Source organism: Festucalex cinctus, chromosome 9, assembly GCF_051991245.1.
Source record: "Festucalex cinctus isolate MCC-2025b chromosome 9, RoL_Fcin_1.0, whole genome shotgun sequence".
NCBI classification, from domain to species: Eukaryota; Metazoa; Chordata; class Actinopteri; order Syngnathiformes; family Syngnathidae; genus Festucalex; species Festucalex cinctus.
Window position 1 is genome coordinate 15,385,574 of NC_135419.1, and position 26,048 is coordinate 15,411,621.

A 26,048-nucleotide genomic window follows, 5' to 3' on the forward strand; every position below is an offset into this window, starting at 1 on the left:
GGCCATTTTGCCACTTGCTGTTGACTGAATCAATGTTGTTCATTGCTTGAGGCAACAACCAATTAGAGCTCACCTGTTTTCTGAAGCTGCGCTGTGATTGTTTGTTAGCAACACTGATGTCATCTTCAGTTGACAGCAAGTGGCAAAATGGCCGCCCACCCGAGATGGATAAAAACGGCTTGATTTAGCCATTTAACTCATATTTCACTAACACAATATTAACCAAAATACCATATTTAGACTGTATAGAACATATTATGATTAATTTTACATGTTTTGGAATATGCAGCTATTTTTATCTATCTCAGGGGGCGGCCATTTTGCCACTTGCTGTTGACTGTATCAATGTTGTTCAGGCCTCAGGCAACAACCAATCAGAGCTAACCTGTTCTCTGAAGCTGCACTGTGATTGGTTGTTAGCAACACTGATGTCATCTTCAGTTGACAGCAAGTGGCAAAATGGCCGCCCACCCGAGATGGATAAAAACGGCTTGATTTAGCCGTTTAACTCATATTTCAGTAACATAATATTAACCAAAATACCATATTTAGACTGCATAGAACATATTATGATTAATTTTACATGTTTTGGAATATGGCAGCTATTTTTATCTATCTCAGGGGGCGGCCATTTTGCCACTTGCTGTTGACTGTATCAATGTTGTTCAGGCCTCAGGCAACAACCAATCAGAGCTAACCTGTTCTCTGAAGCTGCACTGTGATTGGTTGTTAGCAACACTGATGTCATCTTCAGTTGACAGCAAGTGGCAAAATGGCCGCCCACCCGAGATGGATAAAAACGGCTTGATTTAGCCGTTTAACTCATATTTCACTAACATAATATTAACCAAAATACCATATTTAGACTGCATAGAACATATTATTGTCCAAAAAAAGTTTTTGGGGGGGTCGACTTCCGTTTTAAGTACTTTTAGCATTGTCTCCTTTCCCTAATACCATTATGTTAATGACGACTATCTTCTCTGAGACAGATAAATAAGTCAAAGACATTAGTGAACATACAGGAAAAAAATACAGGGATCCCTTCACAATGTAAGCGCTGCATCGTTAGGCAGGCAGGCCTTGTGGATCGAGGCTGTATCTCAAAGAGAAGCCCCGATTAGACATGAGAAGGAGATGTGTTACCCATGGCAACAGAACAGAGAGACATAGCTCATTTGCCGCGATCTGAAATGAAGGCCTAGTTACATGATGCTTCTTGGCAAGAGGAACGTCCTTTTTAGAGGTGGAAAGGGGGAGCTGGTATCAATTCCGAGGGCTAATCCCCAAAGATTTTTCCACTATGTCTTTTTATTATCACTACAAATGTGCGTCGCCTGCAAGATAATTTTCTCAGTCGCCGTACGCACACTTGCGCTGTGGAATGCGAAGGTATTGAGTGCCCTTGTGGTATCCAGTGGCGCTATATATCTTGTGTAATTTAATTTGCATGCCAGCGTCGATACCTCTGTAGTGGATGGGGGGGAGGAAGCAAGCGTGTGCGTGTGGAAAGAATCAAAAGGATGTGCTGAATTTTCTCAGGAGAAGCCAGTGATCGCTTGTTGAGAGGGAATATAATAATTAGAACATCCCACAGATGTTGGAGACAAGATCGCATGTTAGCTCACAATACACGACACAGAGAGACGGAGGCCACAACAATTTACAAAGAGAGCATATGCTCATCTTCACAAGTTATTTCATCTCACTCGTCTTAGATATTTCTTTCAGTGATCATCATTCTCAAGCCAAGCCCAGTTAAAATGGATCTTAGACATCTATAGCCATCAATGGCAGTGAATGTAACTGATATTTACTGCCTTGTTGTTAGCGTGCACAGTTCAAATCTGTCAGTTTTTTGTTGTTTCATTAAATCATGTTAGCAGTACATCACCAAACAGAAATATGCTGTTCTTGGAATTTATTTTCCCTTTTGAAAGTACTTCAGTTTTGGTGAAGGTCTGCTGTTTATGTAATTAAATGTTTCCCTTAAAGGGTAAGTCAACCTTAAAACATTTCTTACCAATAATATGTTAAGTGTGACCTCACTAGTGACATTCTGATTAATATTACATTTCTGTAATATGAGTTATGAAGCAAAATCCAGCCGTTTTTGTCCATCTCAGGGGGTGGCCATTTTGCCACTTGTTGTCGACTGAAGATGACATCACAGTTGCTCAGGGCTCAGGCAACGACCAATCACAGCGGAAAGCTCACATTTTTTCTGAAGCTGAGCTGTGATTGTTTGTTACCTGAGACCTGAGTACAGTAACTGTGATGTCATTTTCGCGCGACAGCAAGTGGCAAAATGGCCACCTTCTGATATAGATAGAAAACTGCTGGATTTTGCTGCTTAACTCATATTCCACTAAAGCAATATTAACCAGAATACCATATTTAGATTAGCGGGGTTGCATATAACGTATTATTATCAAGATTTTTTTGGGGGGGCTTGACTTCCACTTTAAAATTGAATACTTACACCCCGTTGTTCTCTTTTCAAGTGTCAGTAAATCACAACCGCACAGCAGTGAAGCAGAATTCACACCACCAAGACCCAGAAACTTACACAACTCACATCCTCCTTTCTATTATTCACGCCGTGAAATGTCAAGGTCCCTGTGAGCTGCATGAAACAGTGCGGATGAAATGACACGATTCCGTCCAGCTGGCTTCAGACGTGTGCTCTGCACGTAAAGCACGCCGCTGCACCCGAGTGTACAACATGCAAGTGCTTAAAAGTAACAAGTAGGACGTGAATGTCGTACGAATTTTGCAAGCGCCTGACGCTATGTTCACATGTCTGTGCAAGATGTCCGTCCCAGTGACGCCCGAGAGCACATTTGCTCGTGCCAAATGACCTAGTTTGTGAGTACGCTACATTAGACCCTGACACACCACTAATGAATGATTCATTTAAAGTCAGCAATCAGATAATGTGGAGCGACCAGTTAAACCAAAGAAACCGTCACGGCCGGGCGTTTTGTCCTCCTATGAAGGCATCGTACGCCTCTTATCCTCGACGGGAGAGTTTAGTTCATGAAAAGTGTCGTCGTCGTGAATGAAATGGATGCTGGGATTCCCCTGATAGTGAAAGGCAAGCCACTGGGGGAAATAGATTATGCGGGGAACTGAAACAGTCACGAGAGGCTGGAGAGGGACAGGATTGAGTTTGATCTAAATCTAGCAAACAAATTGGAACAGCTTTCATGTCAACTTTTTTACATGACCTGCGATAATATCTGGATTGTTTCTTTCCTTTACAAAAAAAAACTTGACATATAAATAGGGCTGCAATTAAAGATTATATAAATGAGAGATTATTTTTGGGGAGAAAAGACCAACATACTGTATCCAATTGTAGCATTTTCCCTGAAAATTGCATGAAATTAGTCAAATTTTATATTTTTACATTTCACATTTCTATTTCCTGATCATAAAACGTCCACAAGAGGGCAGTTGATCCTGGTATCAGCCACAGTCAGTCGCAAGTACCGATACCTTGAAATCAGGCTGAGTATCGGCCCGATACGATATCTTGTATCGGTACTCGCCCATCACTAATTTATCTGTAGATTATTTTTCCTCTTAAAGGGATACTTCACTTATTTAGCCCACTATAGCAATAAAAAGTTAATATTTTGTCTATAATTAATTTGATACTTTCATTATTTTTCACATACAATTAGTACCTTTAAAAACACATTTTGCAACTTGCTGTCGACTGAAAATGACATCACAGGGGCTCAGGTAACCAATCACAGATCACCTGTTTTCTAGGTTTGGTCATGTGACATTCACAAGCTGAGCTGTGATTGGTTACCTGAGCCCTTGTGATGTCATTTTCAGTTGACAGCAAGTTGCAAAATGTGTTTTTAAAAGGTACTAATTGTACATGAAGAATAATGAAAATATCAAATTTATTATAGGCAAAATATTTATGTTTGACAGCCAAAAATGGCTAAATAAGTAAAGTATCCCTTTAACCAATGAATTGGATTTTAATTTCCATCCCTTAACTAAATAAATAGGACATTATTTCAAATTGCAGAAAAATGCTTTTATTAACTTTTATTGTGGGTTACTGATTTGGTATGTCACATGTCACATGACCTTTTGGGGTTAATTTTTAATGTATATATTTCTGTATAGCTGTACGTCCGTCCAGAAGATGGAAGGCCAAACAGTCATTCCAGAATTGGAATTTACTTTACTTTATTAAACAAAACTTAGTGACATTTTTTTCCACTTCAAATACTCCATATATTAAAATAATAATAATAATAATAATAATAATACATCTAATAAAAACCGAACTAAAATAAAGTACTGCGATTGGCTGGCAACCAGTCCAGGGTGTCCTCCCACCTACTGCCCAAAGCCAGCTGAGATAGGCTCCAGCACCCCCCACGACCCTTGTGAGGAATAAGCGGCCAAGATAATGGATGGATGGATGGATAAAATAAAGTATTTTTCGACAAAATAAAAACGAATAAAAACCAACAAATCTGCTCTAAAAAGGAATAAGACAAACTTTTTTTTTGTAATGTGTGAGACAAAAACAACAACAGGTGAGAGTACACTTTTCCTGCAAGGTAAGCTACTTAGTGGCTGGCATACCCACTGCTGACTATCTTAAATGCATTCATACCTTGAAATACCTGACATTAATAAAGATAATTTCCATGAATAAAAACCAAGAACCCTATTCCACAGACAGTGACGCAAGATAAATCCTATGAGGAGAACCTCCGAATAAATGAATGAGACACACAACTGAGCCATAATACGCATTTGCAGCCTGACAACTGGCTGAAAACATGAAAGCGGCAGTGATCTCCCAGCACTGATGACTCCCCCTTGGTGTCATGCTGCTTCCGCAACTAAATAATACTGCTAAAATTAGATCAATGCTGTCTCGAGAATCACACACAGTTTCACATCTCACATCAACTCCAGAGCCTTCCTTATGAAAACAAACATTGGATGGTAATATATTCTGATGAAGGAATAGAATTACTGCAAATCCATTGAGTTTTCACATCATTTTTCACTATCACCAGCTCAAAAATAGAAACGTTTCCTCACAACGCGGTTGTGTAGCGTCATTCTCGAAATTGGGCAATCTAAACCCAGCCAAAAATCACAAGTTCAATCATAAGTAATTGCGTCATTTTTGTATATTCCAAGTACACCCTACTCACAGTAAATCTTGGCTGTTCAACCAAAATCATTGCCAAAAAAAATAGCATTGACATTCATGGCAGAAATTAAAGCAAGCAAGTTGTTTACTCCAAAACAAGTTGGGGGTCAATACAAGGGACAGTTAGTTTTCTAAACTCATATTTCTTTAATGCGGGGAAGACAAACGTTGACACATAAACCACAATATTAACTTTCTCTCACTCTTTCTTAATTCAAGCCCCATCTTATGTGTACACCAAGTTGTTGTCCTTATCATTGGCAATTTTCATCATTTTCTCCCCTGCATGCATCCCTTTCTGTCGCAGCAGGCAGAGGTACTTGCTTTGTTTTTGTCCAGTACTGCATCAGCATCATTCATTTGTTTTTATCTCTATCTATTTATTCCACCCAACCACTTTGCACACACGCGCAGAAAGACACAGCAACTTAAGACTGCATCTAAAGGTCTGCCCATTTTCATTCTCCGTGGGGAGCTTCGGTAAAGTGGAAAGGCTTGTAGGTAGCAGCAGCACACCTGACGTGCTGCTTTTGGGTTTCTGGTCCACGCTAAATGCAAAGTAACGCTACAGTGAATGATTCAAATACATGTTCAGTTCTTGATCACCGACCATGCTTGTATATCAAATCATCTTTCCCCATTGAAATTAGTAAAAATTCCATTAATCTGTTAACCTAAAGAAAAAAGCACTCTAAAATGTTGTGCTTCATAAAAACAGAGTGGTAATATTATAAACAGATTGTAAAGCATTGAACGCAGTGCATTCGCCCACCTTGGCCACTGGGAGGCAGTACTGTATAATAATCATGTATGTAGACTAGACACCAATGAAGAAGAATTGACTTTTACTATTACGACGCAAGATGCTAGAAAAATTATCATTTTTCGGCGAAGATAAAACATGTATGCCATGTGTTGTTACATTATGTGGCTAAAAGTGTAACTTCACTGTTTGTGTTCAAATATCCTTTACTTCTAAACCGCAACTATAGTGGGATGCTAACTGTTAGCATGCCAATTGTATTTTCATAAAGCTAGCAGTGGCAACGTAGCTTGTTTGATTTAAATTATACAACGTGGAATTCCTTTAGTTCATGTAGTTTAGTAAAATTGAACTGGGAATTCCAATCTATTAATGTTCATAGCTGCTTCCTGCAAACAATGAGTCCACAAAATCATAGCCTGACAGCCAATGAAAATGTTTGGTGGTGATGTTCATTCATTTGTCTCTCCACAAATGTAGTTCAGCTTAGTACATTGATGTTAAACAGCACTGGTTCAGATTTTTCACGTTGAATGTGGAGGATGAGTCAATGTGTGTGGCGAAGAAGTCAAGATTGACATCCAGTGATTTTGTTTCCTCCAAACTTTGTAGTATCAGCTTACCTGTACTTGATTTAATAGTTTCCTGTCCCGCCGTTTGTCCAACTAAGTCATACTGATTCAGACGCGAGCTTTCTCCTTCCACTACTACAGAATCGGAGGCATTCAGAGTCCAAGCGTAAGTCACTTCTGAGATTGTGTAAGCATCTAAAGGAACAAACAAAACAAAACACATCACAGAAGAGAAAAGAGTGAGAGTGGGGGAAAAAAATGTAAATAACATTTAGTTTCCTTAAGTTCCAGTGAGCATTATCATCATGAGCGTAACTCACAGCTGCCAAATTTAAGCGGACAGGAGTGAAAGTCCATAGGGAAATCCTCCAGATGCATCGGGCACTCTGCGTGCACTGTTAACCTGCATCCAATTGACAAACAATTACCCTTGGAAAATGCAGATCAACAGAAGTTAGGCATCTTTCAAAAACCCACTTAACCCAAAATCTAACTCACAAGCCTCATGCAATATTCAAGACTCTTCCCATCTGTAATATCTTGAGACAGAAATAATTCATCGCAAAAACAAATGTAGTGTTGTGGACACCATAAAACCGGAATTATGTTGGGATATTTTGATAAGGAAGTTCACTGTAACTAAGGTGGTGTGCATGTCTGTGAAAAATATTTACAGTACAGTTGCATTTTACAGACCAACCCCAAGATAGATGAAATCAGCAAACAAGTGAACAAATATTTAATTCATTATTCATAGGCTATAATGTATATTTTAAAACAGAGGTGTCCAAACTCTGGCCTGGGGGCCATTTTGTGGCCCGGAACATGCTAAAAATGGCATTTGACTCAGTTCAAATAAAATAGAAACAAAAATGTTTGGAGATGGTCAAAGTAAGAATGGAGGTTGTCGAAATACACAGGCGCTATTATTTACAAAATAACTGGAACTAAAATTCAAAAAAACAATTTAGTTAACAAAATAAAATAAAAATAAAAATGCTTTTTAAAAAATGAAAACTAACTGAAATTACATTTTATGTTTACAAAACGAACTAAAACTATATAGCAAAAATGTCCGTTTTAGTCTTTGGTGTGATTTTTAGTAGATTTATTTTGATATAAACTGGAATAATGACTTTTGAAAGTATGTCACACAGAATTGACGTAATCTAGCAACAGCCAATAGAAAAGCACCTTCAGATGACATCGCTCCTATAGTGTTTTTTAAATATTGCACACAAGTAATAATACACATAGAAAAATAAAAAATAAAATCTAAAACTAATACTGAAACTAACTAAAACTAAGCATTTATTAAAGAACTAGAACTAATAAAAACTAACAGAACTACCCTGAAAACTAATAAAAATAACAAATAAAAAATTCCAAAACTATAATAACCCTACTGCAATATTACAAATAAAATGGTTTATATACTGTAGCATTTTTCTATATGCAAAAATATGCAAAAGCACAAATAAATTATTTGTATAATTTTTAGGACTAAACACAATTTCTCTTCATAACATTATGTGGCCCTTGCATCCTTCTGAGTTTCTGTATGTGGCCCTCAAATGAAAAAGTTTGGACACCCCTGTTTTAAAATGTCAAGCATGTACAGTAATACCAAAAATATATGCATGTGAGCTGCAGTAATTATTTTTTTATTCACTTGGGTTCTCCATTCTCACATTCTACAGTACTGTAACCGTGACTGACTGAATGCGTGCGTAAGCTTTTTTTATTAAGTGTGAAATGATCCCAAACTGTGGACATTGTCATCGGCCTTTCTTGACCTTAATAAATAGATGCCATGTGGCAGAGACCCAGATGCCTGACTGGAACAGTTTTCGTGTCCTCGTGATAATTCTGCTAAACTCTATCTGTATTCAAACGCTGTATACGGCACACATAGAGAATTGATGGCTGTTAGAGTTATTGATTACAACATGTGCCCATCAGGGCGAGAGCAAATCCTTCCTAATACGATGAATCACAGCAGCACATTGATTCAAGATGAATCACACTGAGATGAATTTGTTTGACATAAATTACCTCATCGTGTACAACAACGTCCCGTCATCTTTGATCCTCAGCAGCTTATTCGGCATGGTCATGTTATGGGCTACAGACTTTTTCCCGTTATGGAAGAACGTGTCAGGGGTCCAGATTTTACTCGCCATCAGGTTGTTGAGAGGCAAAATATTCATTGGCCCATGAAATTTTAATCTCTCATCTTTCCAGGCTTGCCTGAAGAAAACGTCAATGGTGTATTCCTGAGGGAAGAGGAAATGTCATCGGTCCAACTGTTGCTGTTTGTGAGTATAGAAAAATACAGCAGACTCCCATCGTAAAATGATCGGTCATTGTTTTCAAAAACAGATGTTTGTAATGTCTTAATTTGATTAAACACAGATGATAATCAGTCTTCAGTGAACAATTACTGTTATGATAAAATCAGAGGACATGGACAATTTTAAATTAAAAAATGACTCCAAATGATTACTCAATTATTAAAATAGTTGCCGATTAATTTGATAATCAATTACTTGTCGATTAATCGATTCATTTTGACAGCTCAAATGACATTTCCTAACGTACTCCACCTTAAAACCTTTGTTTGAGAGGTGAAGCCTTGTTCTTCATCCATGTTTTTCCTAAAGTGGCCTTGAGGCAGAGAAACACTTGACCCATAATCCTCTGTTGTCAAAAGAAACCACACAACAGCCCAGAAAGCCCTGCACGATGAAATGTGCGTTTGCCTGATTCACACATAGCCAGTGAATGAAAAAGATAAACCCTAGCTCGTTTTTCCTCAGGTTTCCCCGCTCACTTGAAAAGCCTCATGAGGAGGGTGAAATCCTCCAATAAAACAAACCGATGTAATGTCATAATTTTAATTATCGTGCCGGTGGTCTTATTTGACAGGTCACGGTCATTACAGTGATTCCCACAGCAAGTGTGCACCAAGAAATTGTCCATATTCACTTAAGTTTCCCAACAAATATTTTTTCACAACAAAGTGACAGGCAGATGTCTTTCTCTAGATGGCAGACTGGTTAGGCCCAAATTGTCACTCAGGACACTCTATCTCCTGCTCTGGCCCGCCAGCTCTGCCAAACACACACTGAGCGTTGAGCTGATATGAAAATCAGGACCCGCCAGTATTTGCGCCATGGCGCAGATGCGCTTTCTGCAAGAATAGAGCTTTCTGTGCTCAAATTGTGATCAGATCATCATTATATATCATTAGTACTTTCTGTAGTGTTTAGTGATGTTTTCTAGGGATAGACCATTTATCGGTTGGGCCGACGAATCTGCCATTTTGAAGAATCATACAGCCGATAATAGATCAATTTAAAAAAAAAAGTGTTCATGGAAAAAAACAACTTCAAGGAACTAATTATTAAAATTTTCAGAGATGCTGCAGACCCTGGGAACTCTCTGCACCTTCTGTTTTTGTTTGAAATTAAAAATGAAATAAGTAAACTTTTAAGACTTCAGATATTTTGAAAATGTAATAAACTTTATTTACTGTGGAAAACAATAGGGGGCGATTTAAGTTTTTACTTAACTTTTGAAGAGATGCTACTGCCTCGGGGAGATCACTGAACTTTTTGTTCGATTTTTAAAACAAAGATTTCTATTGACTAAGACTCTTTTTAACTGCAATATTTTACAAACTCTTAAAGTTGTTCAATAAACATATGCGTAAAAATAAAAAATAAAAAATTAAGAACTAGAGTTTGTCTTTTAATTATTATTATTATTTTTTTCATGCCAGTACTAACTCATTCACTCTCAGCAGCCATTTTTACTGAAGCAACCCCCTTCGCTCCTGACTGTTTTTCTGGATTTTGACTGATTTTGCAAGGCCCACAGAATATTCTGTTCTATTGCTACAAAAACATGAACTGATTGGAAAGATTGAAGTCTCTTCTTTCATCAAGAAAAAGAGTACATTTCTATCTGTTTCCGTTTTGCAGCAATTAGCATTAGAATACAGCTAAGTTACATCATTATTCGCAAATCCGCTTAGAATTGTGGGGAAACAGCTTGTTTTCATCATGGCCCTGGTTGTTCTCTTATACTCTGCTGCCACCTGTTGGCCGATTTTGTAATTACTACCATTTTTTTCAGCTGTTCTCTGCAGTTGAGAGGCTGCATCAAAGCCTTCTGTATGCTCTAGCATAAAAAAAACGTATAAATACGTCTTTGGGACACTTAATACGTTTAAACTATAACATATTTATACATTTTTGGGAGTAAATGATTTAATTCTTTTAGTGAAAATTAATATTGTCTCCAAATATCGGTCATTGGCATCTTACTACTAATAAGAGGTAGCGGCCCTGAAAAAAACATTGGCCTATCTCTAATATTTTCTAATGTAAAATAAGTGCCTTGGCTCAGTGTAAGTCGGGTAAGAGTGGATTCATAGATTGTAATTGTTGGGAGTGGCAGAAACAGATGAAAAATTACTTAATCGACAAATGTTTCTCAAGCTAAATCACCCGTTTGAAAACAGAACGTGAATATTATTTTAAGGGGAAAAAAACAGCAAGTTGGATACATGATTGCCACTATCTGTGTGTCTCGCCCATCTGTTTTTAAAATGGACATGAGGAAAAATCTGTCCTAAATTCATGGACAGATTCCCCTCAGGCCAGTCAGATGTTACGGAGATTTTGTGTTGACTTTGGTCAAGAGGATTTTTACAATTTGTCTTTAACATGATTGATTCCTTGTGGGAGAACCTGCTCGTCACGACTATGGCTGTTTGAAATCTCATTTACATATCATTCAGTGAGAAGAGAATTGAAGAGCCGCATTGTAGCCCGTTCAATCAACGGATCAATCACTTGGAAAATGGCTCCTCAACAAAGGTGGGGGAACGTTTACGCTATGAGGCGGAGAGGGTCGCATGTCTAAGAATGATAAGCAGGGAAAGCCCCGGATAAACAAAGGACTGGCAGGAATAACAAGAGGAGTTTCAATAATTCATAAGATGATTATTGTCACATGAATAGACGTCGTGCTTAAGAGAGGAACGCTCGTATCGTTTTTGTTCTGTGGCGTATGCGCCGCCGACATAATGGTTGCAATAAAGGAGGAAAAGTAATGTTAGTCGCAGTAATACAGGAATGTTCATTAAAACATTGAAAATATATATCGCCTCTCACCATGTCTGTGTCTGAAACGGGTCCAAAACTGGTGACGAAGATGTCCGTCTTCACCTCAGTGACCCTGTCTGGAAGGCACAGGAAAGTTATTGAGCAGCAAAGATAGCTAGCAAATGCTTCAGATAGTCGTACACGACATTTTAAGCAAAGCAGTAACAAATAAAATGACATTATCTAGTAAATTAAGATCAGCAAAACTTTTCTTTTAACTTAGACTTGATCCTTGAACTGATTAATCGGTCGATTAATTAGAAATATATATAGATATAATGGATAAAATAACTTATTTATCCCTTCACAACTACAGGCAGAACATTTCACTGTTTTACAATCATTCGTTCATTAGTCATTATTAGAGCAGTCAAATTGTTAAATGTTTTAATCAGATTAATCACATCTTAGAGTTTTGATTAATCACGATTAATCGCTTAATTAAAAAGGCTTTTTATCAACATTTCCTTGCCGGCCACATTTCGAAAAGCACCTGTTATGTGTTAATTCTTTCGACATGTAATGTTATGAGGATGTCTTCAACATTTTTTTTATCCACTGGCACTGCACACGCTCATCCTCCGTTTTCTAATCAGTTAATTACTTGCATAATTTAAAATGGGGGAAAATTACCCCAGTAGTTCGATATGAACAAATATTCTGAATGTCATACGCAAAATTTATTAACTCATTCACTCCCAACCCCCTTCGCCCCGGTTGTTTTACTAAATTTTTGACAGATTTTGCAAGGCTCACAGACTATTGTGTTCTATTGTTGTAAAAACATGGAACCTACCAAAAGAAAGATTAGAGTCACGAAAAAAAGTATATTTCTCTTTATTTCCGTTTTGCAGCAATTAGCATTATAATATAGCCAAGTTTCATCATTATTCACAAATCTGTTTCAAACAGCGGGGAAAAGAGCTTTTTGCAACATGGCCTGGTTGATCTCTTATACTCTGCTGCCACCTGCTGGCCGGTTTTATAAAAACTACCATTGCTCTTCATTTCCGAGGTTGCATCAAAGCCTTCTGTATGCTCTATCATAAAACAACATTCAAAACAAAACAAAACAAAAAACGTATAAATATGTCTTTGGGAGCAAATGCGTTAAACGCTGCGTTGCTCAAACACAACCTGTACTACCTTTAAATTAACGTAACCATCCGCTATCAAGGTAAAGGATCATCTGCATCAGAATTAATAGTGTGCTGGTTAATCTGCGTTAATACATGATTAACGCGATATTTTTTTGTGATTCATTAATTAGTTAATGTTTTAACTTTTTTCTTTACAACATAGCATTATTGGCAAAAATTGGCAGATTTTTTATTTTTTATTATTATTATTTTTTGTGTGTGCCTATTTTTTTCTTCTTTTTTTTTAGGTGGATTTTCGAACAGCATTATCCTTGTCTTAAACCCTCTCATGATATTATCAAAGGCCCCATCCAGCTTAACACAAAGATGGCTATAAATCGACATTAAGTAAATAATCTGTCCACCCTTCCTGAAAGAAAAAAAAAAAAAAGAAGAAATTCTAGGGGGCGTCATACTCATCATGCGCTCATCCCACCAATTCCAGTCATATTACACGACTGCATCAGCACTGCAACATCTCGTCCATTCGCTTCTTCCTCAATCTGTCTCTTTCAATAATTACTGAAGCTCGATCTCACGCGCTCGCTCAATTTAAAAAGCTTTCCTTTCCCTCTTGCGCGAACGCTCGTACAATCGAAAGAGATCTTTAGTCCAAGCGAAAGTGCTCTGATGCATTACGGGCTGGCGTTCTTATTTAAAATGTATGTGAAAGGAAATGGATGGTAGGAGGCTAACAAGTGTATCCCCTTTATTAATGTAGACCTCTGTGTGATGAATCAAATTCATACAAGAGATTGGTTGGGCCCTCCATTCGTGTTTTCCATTAATTGTGCTTTTCTTTTTAAATATATATATATATATATATATATAATGGTCTGCATTTCTTGTTGAGAAGCTTCATATTTTACTCTTTTTTTTCTCTTTTTTTTCACACAACCTATCCTTCTTAAGTTAATAGATAAGTTGGAGCTTATGACAGCTGACAAATTTTATCTAACTTTTTGTGCATTACATTTTAATTGATTCATACACGGACACACACAAGATCCGTTCTGCAAGCGGCCGACTACCCTCCGCAAAGGGAGATCTTGCAGTTACATATACGCAGTTACATATTGTACACCTGCCAATCGCATGCAGAGACCCCACTGAGTACATTTTCTCGTTCTGATGTTTTTTTGGGGGGGGAATGAGAGGAGCCGCTTCGATTGGCACTGGAGTCAGCTGCATTCCATCCCACAAAATGCCCTGTTCTGTCTTGCACTGGGCACGAAAATGGAGCCCAAAGAATTTATCGCAAACCATTTTTGCTCATTTTAAATGAATTATAATTGATTGTTTGGAGTGTGACGATATATCAATATCGCGATAAATCATAATACTTTGTCCACCGATAGATTACCGATATATCTACATAAGTTTTGCGATATTGTCGTTCATATACAGCTACTGGAACGGCTCCAATGTTCATGACTTATTGAGCAATTACTTGGTGGGCCACTAGGGGGGGAGCGCATCATAAGAGTGGCGGGGAAATGGACACAAGTCTTCAGGCGAAGAAGACTCATCAGCTTAGTTTTTTTTTTTAAATTCTTATTATTATATATAATAATAATTATTATTATTATTATTAGTAGTAGTAGTAGTAGTAGTAGTAGTAGTAGTAGTAGTAGTATTAGTATTAGTATTATATTTTTATTTATTTTTTATATATGTATTTATATTATATTCATATTTATATTATTTTTATAATATTAATAATAATTTTTTTAGTTTTATTATTATTATTATTATTATTATTATTATTATTATTATTATTATTAATATTATTATTATTATTTTATGCTTAGTTTTATCGTAGATTATCGTGGATTTTATTACCTGAGCAATATATTGATAATTGTGGTATCGTCGTATTGTGAGATAATCATTATCGTGTGCCTTGTATCAGATATCACATCGTATCGTGAGGTAGCCAGAGGTTCCCACATTGAGGCGTTGTTGTAATTGGGGCGAAGTAGAGAGATGATTCTCACAATTTCCATATTTCCCTCTGTCCCTGTGCATGAAAATAAACCATGCTTGTGTATTTTGTTGAATTTAAGTCTCCGTTTTTGTGTGCAACATCACACAGACGAAAACAAACAGTGCCTCCTTGTTGCAGCAAGCCTGGGACAGCCCAGACCCCCTGGAGTAAAATGTTTTACCCAGAGTGCATTTAACGCCTGAGGATGGCAGTGAAGTTATTTATAGGAACAAGAGAACAATATAACTAAAGTTTGTTTCGTCAGCAATAACAGCCAAACATGCTTTCCATAAAATCCTGGTCGCTCGTTGCAGATGGGCTCGCTGAACCGTATTTAATTGGTCGGATGAAACCTGCCTCAGTCCTGCCCCGCTTGTGAACCTCCCCAAGTGTCAGAAAATCCTTCTTACACGTTTGGATTATTCGCATTCACTAAAATACAATGCAGAAGCTAACACCTTTCACAATCTTCACATTTACACAGTTCCGGATTTCAACACTAAGAATAGTTGCGTGAATTCAGTTGTGATTCACACCTTATGTTCACACACATAACAACACCTCCAACCACAAAACACAAGCCTCCTAAATTGCTACTGGTTTTGAATATGTTTTAACATTTATCATTTTCTGCACCAGAGGCGAACTCTATTTGCTTGTGGCTTAAAAATCTCATAACCGTTCACATGTACTGTGGTCAGTGAGAGGTTTCATGAAAATGTGAACGTAACCGCAGCGTGGTTATGCATGGAATATGAGGTCAATTCATATTAGCGTTCCCTTGCATGAAGTTAGTTCTCGTTCCTGGAAGCGTCATGTAACGTGGGGGTGCGGCAAAGTTGAGAAAAGCACCACTTAAATGACACTCATTCACTGCCATTGACGGCTATAGACGTCAAAAATCCATTTTAACTGGGCACTTGAAAGAAAAGACAAGTGGTACATAAAAATAGGGTAAATAACGCGTTCACGCTGACGTGTTCATATTGTATTGGCTTGGAGTGAAAAGAAGACACACGAAACAAGAACATTATTTTGATTCCTTCCCACAGTTGCCTCAAGGGGCAAATGTGGGCTCGTCTTGAAAACCTCTGCCCTACATTTCCTCTCTTCTAAATTTATTTTTTACTCATAGTGAGGATTGGTTTGATTCATAATAAAACCATATAGTGCTAGATGAGACAATAAACTGTAGACTACTGTAGTTCAAGAATCAAAAAACGCCCTCTGTTTTAATTTTAGATTACAACGAAAACGGATTGCTTTGGATAAAATGTATGTTTTGATACTGAAGATGATGAAACAAAAAATACAAACAGCACCACCAGACTTAAAAATGAGTGTAAGCGTCAAGAAAAAAATATTTTGTGAAAGTAAATGTTGAAGGAGAGAGAGAAAAAATGATCGATTTCATGAATGATCCATGTAGAGGAAACAGATGCGGCGATGCACTTTTTATATTGCACTGTATTATACATGTGTTGCCAACCAAACTCCAGTTTAAGAGCGTTAACGTTCTTGTTCCTCACAGATGAGACATATAATGTGCCTATTTTGTGGAAATGACATCCAAGCCTTTTACTGTTTTGGGTAAATAAACGGCCACTTTGGCTTCCCATGCTGTTTAACATAATACAGATCTATGGTTGTTCTGTAAGACACGTTAAATAAAGGTGTGCAATTGATATATTTTTCTAACTGGTTTAACGTAGTGTACCAGGCATTGCCCGGGCATTTCATTCTACATCCCATTGAACTTTATTTTTAAAATATTTAATAAAAATTAATAATTAATTAATTAAATATTTATTTTAATTTTTACAATCTGTTTTATTTATTGATTGATTTTTATTTTTTTTTAATATTTATTTATTTATTTACATATTTATTTAATGTCAAACTAAATCAAAATAATGTATGTATAGTTGTATGTTAAAAAACAGCCGCATTGCTTTGCCTTCAGTCCACTTAGCTTAATGCTAACAATGCAAAACATCATGGCTAGCGAATATCCCCGATAACGGATTGTATTTTTTTCTTTTTAAACCATAACACATTCTAACAGCACTTCTGACTGAGGAGCTGAAGTGTACATTATGTTGCCAATGCCAGGCCCAAAAAAAAAAAGTCTGCTCCCCATATGGCTGCTTGTGAGCCGATGGCCCCAGGAATCTGAATTTCAAATGGCACCAAATCCTGACCCGAGGGACGAGCTCCGCTCTGGGGCGAGGGGCTGACTGGAAATGAGATGCCAACCATGGACGATGATGCGAGAGGGACACCGGCGAAGGGCTGCTTCACCTCAATTATACAAATTTACAGCCTTTTGCGTCCTCAAAATTCGATTACAACTCTTTACCACAGTGGGAAAGATTTTATTTCATAAATGTTTCACCCATATTAGGATTTGTCTTATTGAAAATATGAGGAAAATAATGGCTCAATTTTAAATGCACCACTTTAAACTGCTCATCTAAAAATACATCATTTAATAATAAGATGCTTATCTTTATCATTAAACAGTAGCCAAAGTAATTTATCTTTCATACATTTGCTAGCTTCCTTTCCAAGAAACATTGTGTTATATAATCACAATGTTTTGCGTACATGGTGTGTTTACCACTTCACTCTGGCCGGGGGAATTTAATGCCAAAGGTTATCTGTGCTACGAATGCTGATGTTAACTCAAGGGTGTTCAAATATACCATCAGCATGTTCAAACCCCACACAGTTTTAAAACAAACTAGAATTCAGAATATTTAGTCAAAGAAAATGTGAAAAATAATGTTAGTGAACATATCATAAAAATGTTTCCGTACCTCCAAGACCAGGGCGGAGTCGGTTATCATAGCCATCCAGCAGGCTGTCGAGGATGCGCGTGAACAGGGTGATGTTGGTTTTGAAAGCATCAGAAGTGGCGTCTGCATTTACCGATCTGGTCAACAGACACATGATAACGTTGTGACAAGCTGCAGAACCTTTCAAAAAACATGACTGCATTTCAGATGTACACTAACCCACCTAATTTCCCTGAGACGTATAAACCATGTAATAATGGAGCCAAAATACAACTTAATACGCAATATGGAGAAATTGGGTGTTTGAATGCTGCAACACTAAACATATTGAATCATGTGGAATGATATGGAAGCATAAAGAAATGGAATTATGTGGAATGATATTGGTGAAAAATATGCAATGCTACTAAATATGTTGATGAAAAGTTTGGGATGATATTGAAATATGTGAAATGATCCTGAATGATATGGAATGATGGTGGTGAAAGCTGTAGAATGATAATAAAAATGTGTAGAATATAGAACGATTTTGAGTGATATTGAAATGAATGTCTGCGATTGACTGGCAACCAGTCTAGGGTGTACCCCACCTACTGCCCCTAGCCAGCTGAGATAGGCTCCAGCACCCCCCGCGACCCTTGTGAGGAATAAGCGGCCAAGAAAATTGATGGATGGATGGATGGATGGATGGATGGATGGATGGATGGATGGATGGATGGATGGATGGATGGAAATGAATGTGCAATATGATGGTGAAAAATGTCACAATATTGAATGATGTGGAAAGATATGGAATGATGTAGATATCAAATGATGTTAGTGGAGTATGCCAAGATTTTCTGAATGTTAAAAATCATTTCCAAGGTGAATCGAATTAACTGAATATGGAATGAGAATGATGCGACTATTGTGTTGAATGTCTCATTGGGAATGAATGGAATTTTTTTTTTGCGTGAAAATTGAGATTAACTCATTCACTGCCTTTGACGGAAAAACACGTCAAATGATGCAATGCATTTTTGCTGGGCTGGCAGTGAATGTGTTAATTGAACGTAGCATTTCACGCAGCCCGTCAAGTCACGCCATCGCCTGTCACCAGGTACCATGCGGAAAACAGGAACCTGGTGCACAGGGAGTACAAATTTGGCCCCATCTTCATGAGGCTGTGCTACGAGTTGGGACTGGAGAAGATGGCCGCCGCGACGCTTACTGATAAGGTGCACGTACATCAAGTATTGTACAGTATACGGTAATATTATGAACTAGAATGTGAAGACTTAAAACGGTTTGTTACGTCATCATTTCATGCTTTAACTTGTATGTTTCCTTCTATAACTATAAGTGGCATTCATTACCTTAACCCATTCACTGCTATTGACGTGTATATCCGTCAATGGCAGTGAATGAGTTAAGTGCTTCACACATAAACCGTAACTTTCACGCTGAGCCTGAGAATAACCCAAACATCGATGGCTATGAGAATTGTTCATTTCCAACACAACCCATCTGTTTTTTTTCAACATCATACCTCCAGGTTATGGCCAGACTGAGGGCGCAGAAGGCGTAAACCGTGCGCAAAATGTGCGTCCATCACAGATTGTAGAGAGGAGGGAGGTCCCTCGCGCGTGCACACGGACTACACAGCCAACACGCATCTCCTCTAGGCGTCTCCCTTTCACAAAATCATAAAAATAAAAATAAAAACTCACCTGGTTATCCACCAAGCCATGAGCGCGAGGCAGGAGAGGAGCAGAGGCGCGCTCTTGCCGCTCCACATTGCTGCTTCAACACCGACACGAGCAGGGCGGCCACTGTAATGACAACCAGCGGATTGAACATAACATACAGGCCATTGCATAGCATCGAGGAAATTTTGAGAGAAAAAAAAAACAATAATCAGAGGAAATAAGCTTGGCGGTAATTAGCATTCAGTGAAACGTCCCACGCACCCTGCACGCACATGTCACAAAATACCGGATCATGTCAGTGGGTCCATTTTACGCCGTCCCACCAATTCGGCCACAATCGCGATTCGCGATGATCCATTTTCAAAAACTGTAAACGTGAATTAGACGTGCAGAAAAGGAAGCGAGATCGCCCTCCCCTCTTCTCCCACGCGTTTGCAGTTGACAATGGAGGTTGGTCCTTTTGTGTCAAAGCGCACTCACCTCAGTGCACAAAGTAACCCACGGCAGCCGCAATCGTCGACGGTGGAAAAAGGAACAACTTAAAGTCAATTCACAGCTCTCTCTTGATGTGATGAATGGATGCAAGTGTGTCATGGGAACGAACAAATCTGAGTCCCAGTCAGCTGGAATGCACCGGCTTCCATAGTGGCTCAAATGAGGCAATTAAATGAAAGGAGCGCGTTAGTGAGTGAATGACATAAAATAAATCAAAACAAGCAGTGAACGGCTGTTGCTTTCAAAAGGTCGTGTGCATCTTCATCTTGTGCTCTCGATGTGAATCGTGAATAGCAAGAAGCACATTGACTCCCCCCCCCCCCCCCCAAACCCCCCCCCCCCCAAAAAAAAGAAAAAAATCCACAAGGCTGAGGAGGACACACACTGGGTCCTAGAGGTAGTTCCCACTTCACTAGCTCTTATAGAACCTTTCTTGGAATGCGTACACTAGAATTGATGCCACTTCCGCTCTAGCTAATAGGCTATATTATGTTTTAACGTATTGATTATGCAAATGTTGTCGTATTCTGCACTTTCCTGTGATGGAAGCGGTGTTTGTAAAAAGCTTTTCCTGCTTGAACGGAAATAAATGTGATGCTTTGAGTTGCTGGAGCAGAAAATTAACCATTGGTGAGGAAACTGACGCGCCTGTTGTTTTACAATGAATTACTGTCTTTGTCCAGCAGAGGGCAGTGTGTGTTTCATAATAAAATAAAACTTCGACTGTATTTGCTAATGTTTCAGTTTAAAATAAATGACAGACACTTTAAAATAATTCCTGCAGACGTCGTAATTTTAGGCACACTAATGAGACCCACAATTTATACAAAACAACCCCCTAAAAAAACAAAACAATAAAAATAATAAAATAGGGGGTTGGGGGGGAAATGGGTCAAATGACCAAAGTAGCGAATCTGTTTCTTGGTAGCTTTAACTCATCAATATGGGCAGATTTTACCCCTTGTATCAAATTCTTGACCTAACGTGGTGTTTCAAATCCTCAACCCAATGCACTTGGTGTGAATAACCTGCTTTGACTCTCTTCCTTTTTTACTCAGCAGTATTATTTTTCATTTAATTTTATTTCATTTATTATCATTATTTAAAGTAAATTATCAGATAATTACTACAATCTAATGGAACAACTATTCGAATTGACTTTACGTTAGTGGTGTGCCAAAAAATTGATTCTCATAAGAATCGCTATTCTCATTTAGTACAATTCAGAATCGATTTTAAATGTCCTAAAATCGATTTTATTTAAATTATTTTATTCTGTCTTGCCCTTGTTTGTGTACTGGGAACGCTGTTGATGTTGTACCCAATTTGGCCACTTAGGGGCAGTGTGGTTCCGTGCATTCTAATACACAGTTAAGTTGTAGCCATAGTAGAGAGTAGAAGGAAAAAGTCACGATCAAGTTATGCCAGTTTTTTTTTTGTTTTTTTTTGTTTTTTGGAGCATAGGAAGAGCATATGCCGGTGAGTAATGTTAAGATGCTTCTCTGTATACATTCCTGAACGTTTTGTATGAATGGCCATTCTTTTGAGGTACAAAAGTGCTGCGAGTAGTGCGCTAATTAGCATTAGCGAGTCAGGCTGGAGTAGCTCATAACAATTATTTGCTCAAATGAAGCAGAAATCATTGTCAATCAAATCACTTTGAATCAAAAATCGATTCTGAATCGAATGGCAGACCCAAAAAATCTGAATCGAATCGTGAAACAGTCGAAGATTCCCACCCCTAGTTGTAACTATGCGGCCAGTGTTTCTGTTATGCCAGCAGAGAAAGCCTTGCTGGCCCCGAGTGCTGAAATCGTACATAATAATAATCCAGCAAATAATACTTGATCCATATTCATTGACAGTCATTGTGCCAACTGGGACACGCTCGTGACACGAGTGAGTGTGATGTAATGCCTTGCAATAAATTCAAATGCTGTCAGGGAATGCAACGCAAGCAGTAGCTAAAGTCAAAATTATTATTATTATTATTATTTTTGCATAAAAAATAGAATACAGGTTTTGTTACTGAGCTCTTTGCTCAAGGGTCACGACCTGCATCAACAATCACCTGACAGATTGGATTAGAGCAAAGATCAATAGAACATCGGTGTGCCGTCCGAACTGAAGTGCAGGGAGGCAACGATTGTGTTTGATAATTGTCTGACCCCTTGATGTCCCGTCAGTCTGTTTTGATGTGTGAAAGGGTGAGTGTGTGTTTTTTTTGCAGACTGCTTTGCTGCGTCTTAAATAAGCGAGGGAATGTGCTGCCTGAATATCTTTCTACGTCTTGCCCTACTGTTGTTTTTATGTTGGCTTGCGCCGAGAGGGTAGCATCAGATAGAGGTGTAATACATGATAGTGGCGTGCGATACTGCAAATTGTGCTATCGATCCGATACCAAGTAAATACAGGGCCAGTATAGCCGATACGATATTGATACTTTTTTAAATTATAGTATATAATTTAAAAAAAAAGTAGCTGTATCATTGAATTGGTTATTCTCAATCAAATTTCAACCTTTAAGTGTATTTGTGTTCTTTTTTTAAAGGACAAAATTAGGACAAAGTTAATTGATAAATAGAAACTACTCTATCAATGTCTAACCTGGCAATAGCCAGATGGATATTACATATTCATGTGGTACCTCTCCACAGTAATTTGGTCGGGAAAAGGCGGGCCATTCTGTACAATAATTCGAGCTGATTGGACGATGCAGCATTGTACACGTTTGTTTTAACCAATCACGGCCACTGGTGAAAATGTCGTCTTCATTCAAGTCAAAGGGGGTAAAAGCACGGACATCTGACTAGCTAAAAATGCACGAAGCGCCTCTCGTTGTTCAACATTCAACAAGGAAACGGCGAGTAATTCTGCGAGAACAGAATTAATTGTAGCGTCCATTTGTCCATGTTGGGTTTGTTTGTTCGCTCTGACGTCGGCGCTGGCTTCCTGGTTTCATCACAGTTACATATCCCGCCCCCAAACACAATGTCGCTCTGTGATTGGTCCGAACCACCAGCGGTTCGGGAACGGCGGTTATCTGCGGGAGCGGTACAAGATGTATTCTCCGGAGTTTGTGAACTCGCAAATACCGTGAGAATTCATCTTGCGAGAGCAAGGTTAATAGTGGCGTACGATACTGAAAATTTTGGTATCGATCTGATACCAAGTAAATACAGAGCCAGTATCGTCGATATCGATACTTTTTAAAATTATAGTATATAATTAAAAAAAAAAAAGGTAGCTGTATCACTGAATTGCTTATTCTCAATCAAATTTCAACCTTTAAATGTTTTTGTGTGTTGTTTTTTTTAAAGGACAAAATTAGGACAAAGTTAATTGATAATTAGAAAATACTTTATCAGTAACCCCAAAAAAATATTCCAACCATGACAAAATTATTATTTTAACCTTCCTAAACAGTGCACAAAGTGATCATATGACAGGAAATTTAAACAAATACTTTATCATATACTGTTCAGAAACTATAAATATACATAATTACTAAAAATGATGCCTGCAACACTTCTTTTTCAACCTAAATAAACGAGATGTTACAGATTATCACACAACAAATACAAACCATAAAACAACATGCCAAATTTTTTTTTTTTTTTTTTCAGGTACAATACTACAAAGATGATAGACTAAGTCACGTGATGGCACGGTGACATGCCCGTTATCTGTTTGACCAAACCGCAGCAGTGCATGAAAAAGCCATACTGAAACTAAACTAGTAGATCGATATTTTAGTGCCAGTATCGATCCGATATCGACACTGACTTAGTATCGATAATATCGATATTTGGATCGATCCGCTCACCTCTTATGACTTGCCGTTCAGCTTGCTTCTTCCACTGCTTGTTCCCATGTATTGCTTCCTACGTGTTTACTTATTGTGACCGTTGTGATAATAACTTATTGCGGGTTTACCTCACTATTTTTGCGGGTTTTAATCTTCATTTTGCATTTTAAAAGTTCAAAAGTGTAACAAATTGATATGTTTACGGAGCCATATTCACTTATCTCATTCAAAGGTATCAAAATGTAGCACACCCTGCACATTGACACAGCATATCAACACACAAAAACGTTTGAAAACTCCTTTTCACTTGTTGCTAGCATGTCGCAAATATTCCTGTTGCTAGGACAGCGTTAGCCGGTTAAATATTTCATAAAGACGCCAATATATACATACGTGCGCACACGCTGTCCTCTGCTGGGCAAACATAGTAATTACCCCACAGATGTAACACAGCAGGAGCATCCGTTTTCCTCACCATGTTTGACTTTATGCTCCTGCGTCTCAGTGTGCTAAGTTCACAGATGTCATAGCTCATACCAAGCATGATGTCCGCAGCGCTGTCTTTGATTTGTTGTGCATACAAACCACGGTGGCATTTTAGGGACATGATGGCGTGAGTGTACATGATGTTGCTGTCGGATGCATGTCAGGCAAAGCTGGGCACTGCTATGGCCTGTTTCCTGGGCAACAAGCCATGAATGGGAGAAAGATGGATATTATGAGAGGCTGCGAAGATGAGGAGCCCAACAAGGGGCTAAGATACTCTTAAAAAGCGATGTCACCCTCAAAATAACCGTGTCCAATCATTATAGTCAGATTAAGAACCTGTCATCGACCTTTTTTCTCAAACAGGATGATCCTTCATGGTGATTGCTTAGAGGGGCGTTGTTTTTCAGATCCGGTCCACTTTTGTGCATGTCCTTCGTCTCGTCCGCACCCGCACAATTGATCGGAATCAGCCATCTTTGTTGTTTACATTTGCCTCGAACGCTTTGAGGGTGGAACCAGACTACAGTGTTCCCCCCGTTTTCCACTAGGGTTAGGTTCCAAAAAGTACCCGCAATAAATGAAATACGCAAAGTAGTTAGTTTTATGTTTTACATTTATTATACATGTTTTAAGGCTCTAAAACCGCTCACCACTCAGTTTATATACGTTTTTCATCAGTGATTTAATGTTCTCACATTTCTCTCTTGTTTAAACGTTCAATAAATGTTCAAACGTTCATAAATTTTATACAATAGGTACATTACAGTAAAGTAAAAATAAAAATAAAAAAAATAAAAAAAACATGCAAAAAAAAAGTCCGCTATTGGCCTATAGTGAAAAGTGAACCACTTTATGGCGAGGGAACACTGTACTCCGAGTAGAATATATCCAATTTCAAACTAGGGCTGTGCAAGTAATCAAAATTCAATTGCAATTTCAATGATTACACTCCACAATTACAAAATCAGCATAATCGTAAACAAAAGATTATTAGTACCTATGTTGAGTCGTTTAATAATGTATTCATTAGCACCTTTTTTTTTTCTTTTTTTTTTTTTTAAACAAGTAATTTAATACAATTTGTTTCATCCAAAAGGAAAGTGTTAATTATAGTGTTTGTTTTATACCCAAAAAAAATAAAAAGTCCTAATCGTGATTTCAATTATTGCCAAAATAATCGTGATTTTCTTCATAATCAAGAAGCCCTATTTCAAACCCTCCTTGAATGTAGCAGAAGACCGCCAACTTGTAACGTACTTAATTGTCAATATACCTAACAAGCAGTTGTAGTGTATGATCGGGTCATTTATTTTACAGCCTCATACCAACACAGCGAAAAACACAAGTTCATGTAGAGTTCACGTTCTGCCGTGAGACGTCATCATAAAAAAAAAAAAAAATGCTTATGTCTACATAGCTGCATGCACCTTACATAACACAGTAAATGAATCACAGCCACGTATTGCTGATGAGAACAAAAAGGTCTGTTCCCTGACCTTATAGTTGAAGCTGGTTATGTGGCAGTTTATTGCATTCACTCGCCTCAGGTTACCAGGGAAACTACACTGAGTACATTTTTTATGGTCGTCATGTCGCATTTCTGTTGACAGTGAGTTCAAACAATCGCTGCATTTTTTATTTTTTATTTTTTTATTTATTTTTTTTATCCATGGCTAAAATTAACCGCTGAGTTTGTGCACAAATAGCTGCGATAAACCGTGGGATCATCTCACACTTTTGTCTTCCGCAGCTCGCAGTTGTCATGCTGGGAAATATCTCAAGTTCACATGACAACAGAAGGGAGTTTGTTACCAAGGAGGTGGAAGCACACGTTACTGAGGAAATGGCAGATATTATACTGGCATACTATGAACTGTTTTGAGACTAAATATACAGTTGGGGAGGCACAAAATAATAATAGGGTTGAGATAT

The 26,048-nt window shown here is 38.0% G+C and overlaps 2 protein-coding genes across 6 annotated transcripts in view; one reads left to right on the forward strand and one right to left on the reverse strand.

Annotated features, from left to right (window-relative positions):
* The window catches only part of gabra2b (gamma-aminobutyric acid type A receptor subunit alpha2b), a 30,159-nt gene extending 6,029 nt beyond the window's left edge, over positions 1-24,130 (reverse strand). The window contains exons 1-7 of one of the 5 annotated variants that reach the window (XM_077533118.1): positions 24,103-24,130; positions 19,346-19,447; positions 17,658-17,773; positions 11,722-11,789; positions 8,594-8,814; positions 6,859-6,941; positions 6,590-6,733 (exon numbers count right to left, since the gene is read on the reverse strand). In XM_077533118.1, coding sequence (XP_077389244.1) covers positions 6,590-6,733; positions 6,859-6,941; positions 8,594-8,814; positions 11,722-11,789; positions 17,658-17,773; positions 19,346-19,413 — 700 coding nt within the window. In that variant the 5' untranslated portion in view covers positions 19,414-19,447; positions 24,103-24,130. Of the gene's footprint in view, positions 1-6,589; positions 6,734-6,858; positions 6,942-8,593; positions 8,815-11,721; positions 11,790-17,657; positions 17,774-19,345; positions 19,448-19,585; positions 19,761-19,804; positions 20,113-23,645; positions 23,686-24,102 lie in introns of those variants that run through there. The other 4 variants (XM_077533117.1, XM_077533113.1, XM_077533114.1 and 1 more) reach the window with 4 other exon arrangements.
* cfap100 (cilia and flagella associated protein 100) overlaps positions 21,259-26,048 on the forward strand; it is a 44,544-nt gene continuing 39,754 nt past the window's right edge. The window contains exon 1 of the mRNA XM_077533110.1: positions 21,259-21,298. The gene's annotated coding sequence lies outside the window, so the exon portion shown is untranslated. The remainder of the gene's footprint in view (positions 21,299-26,048) is intronic.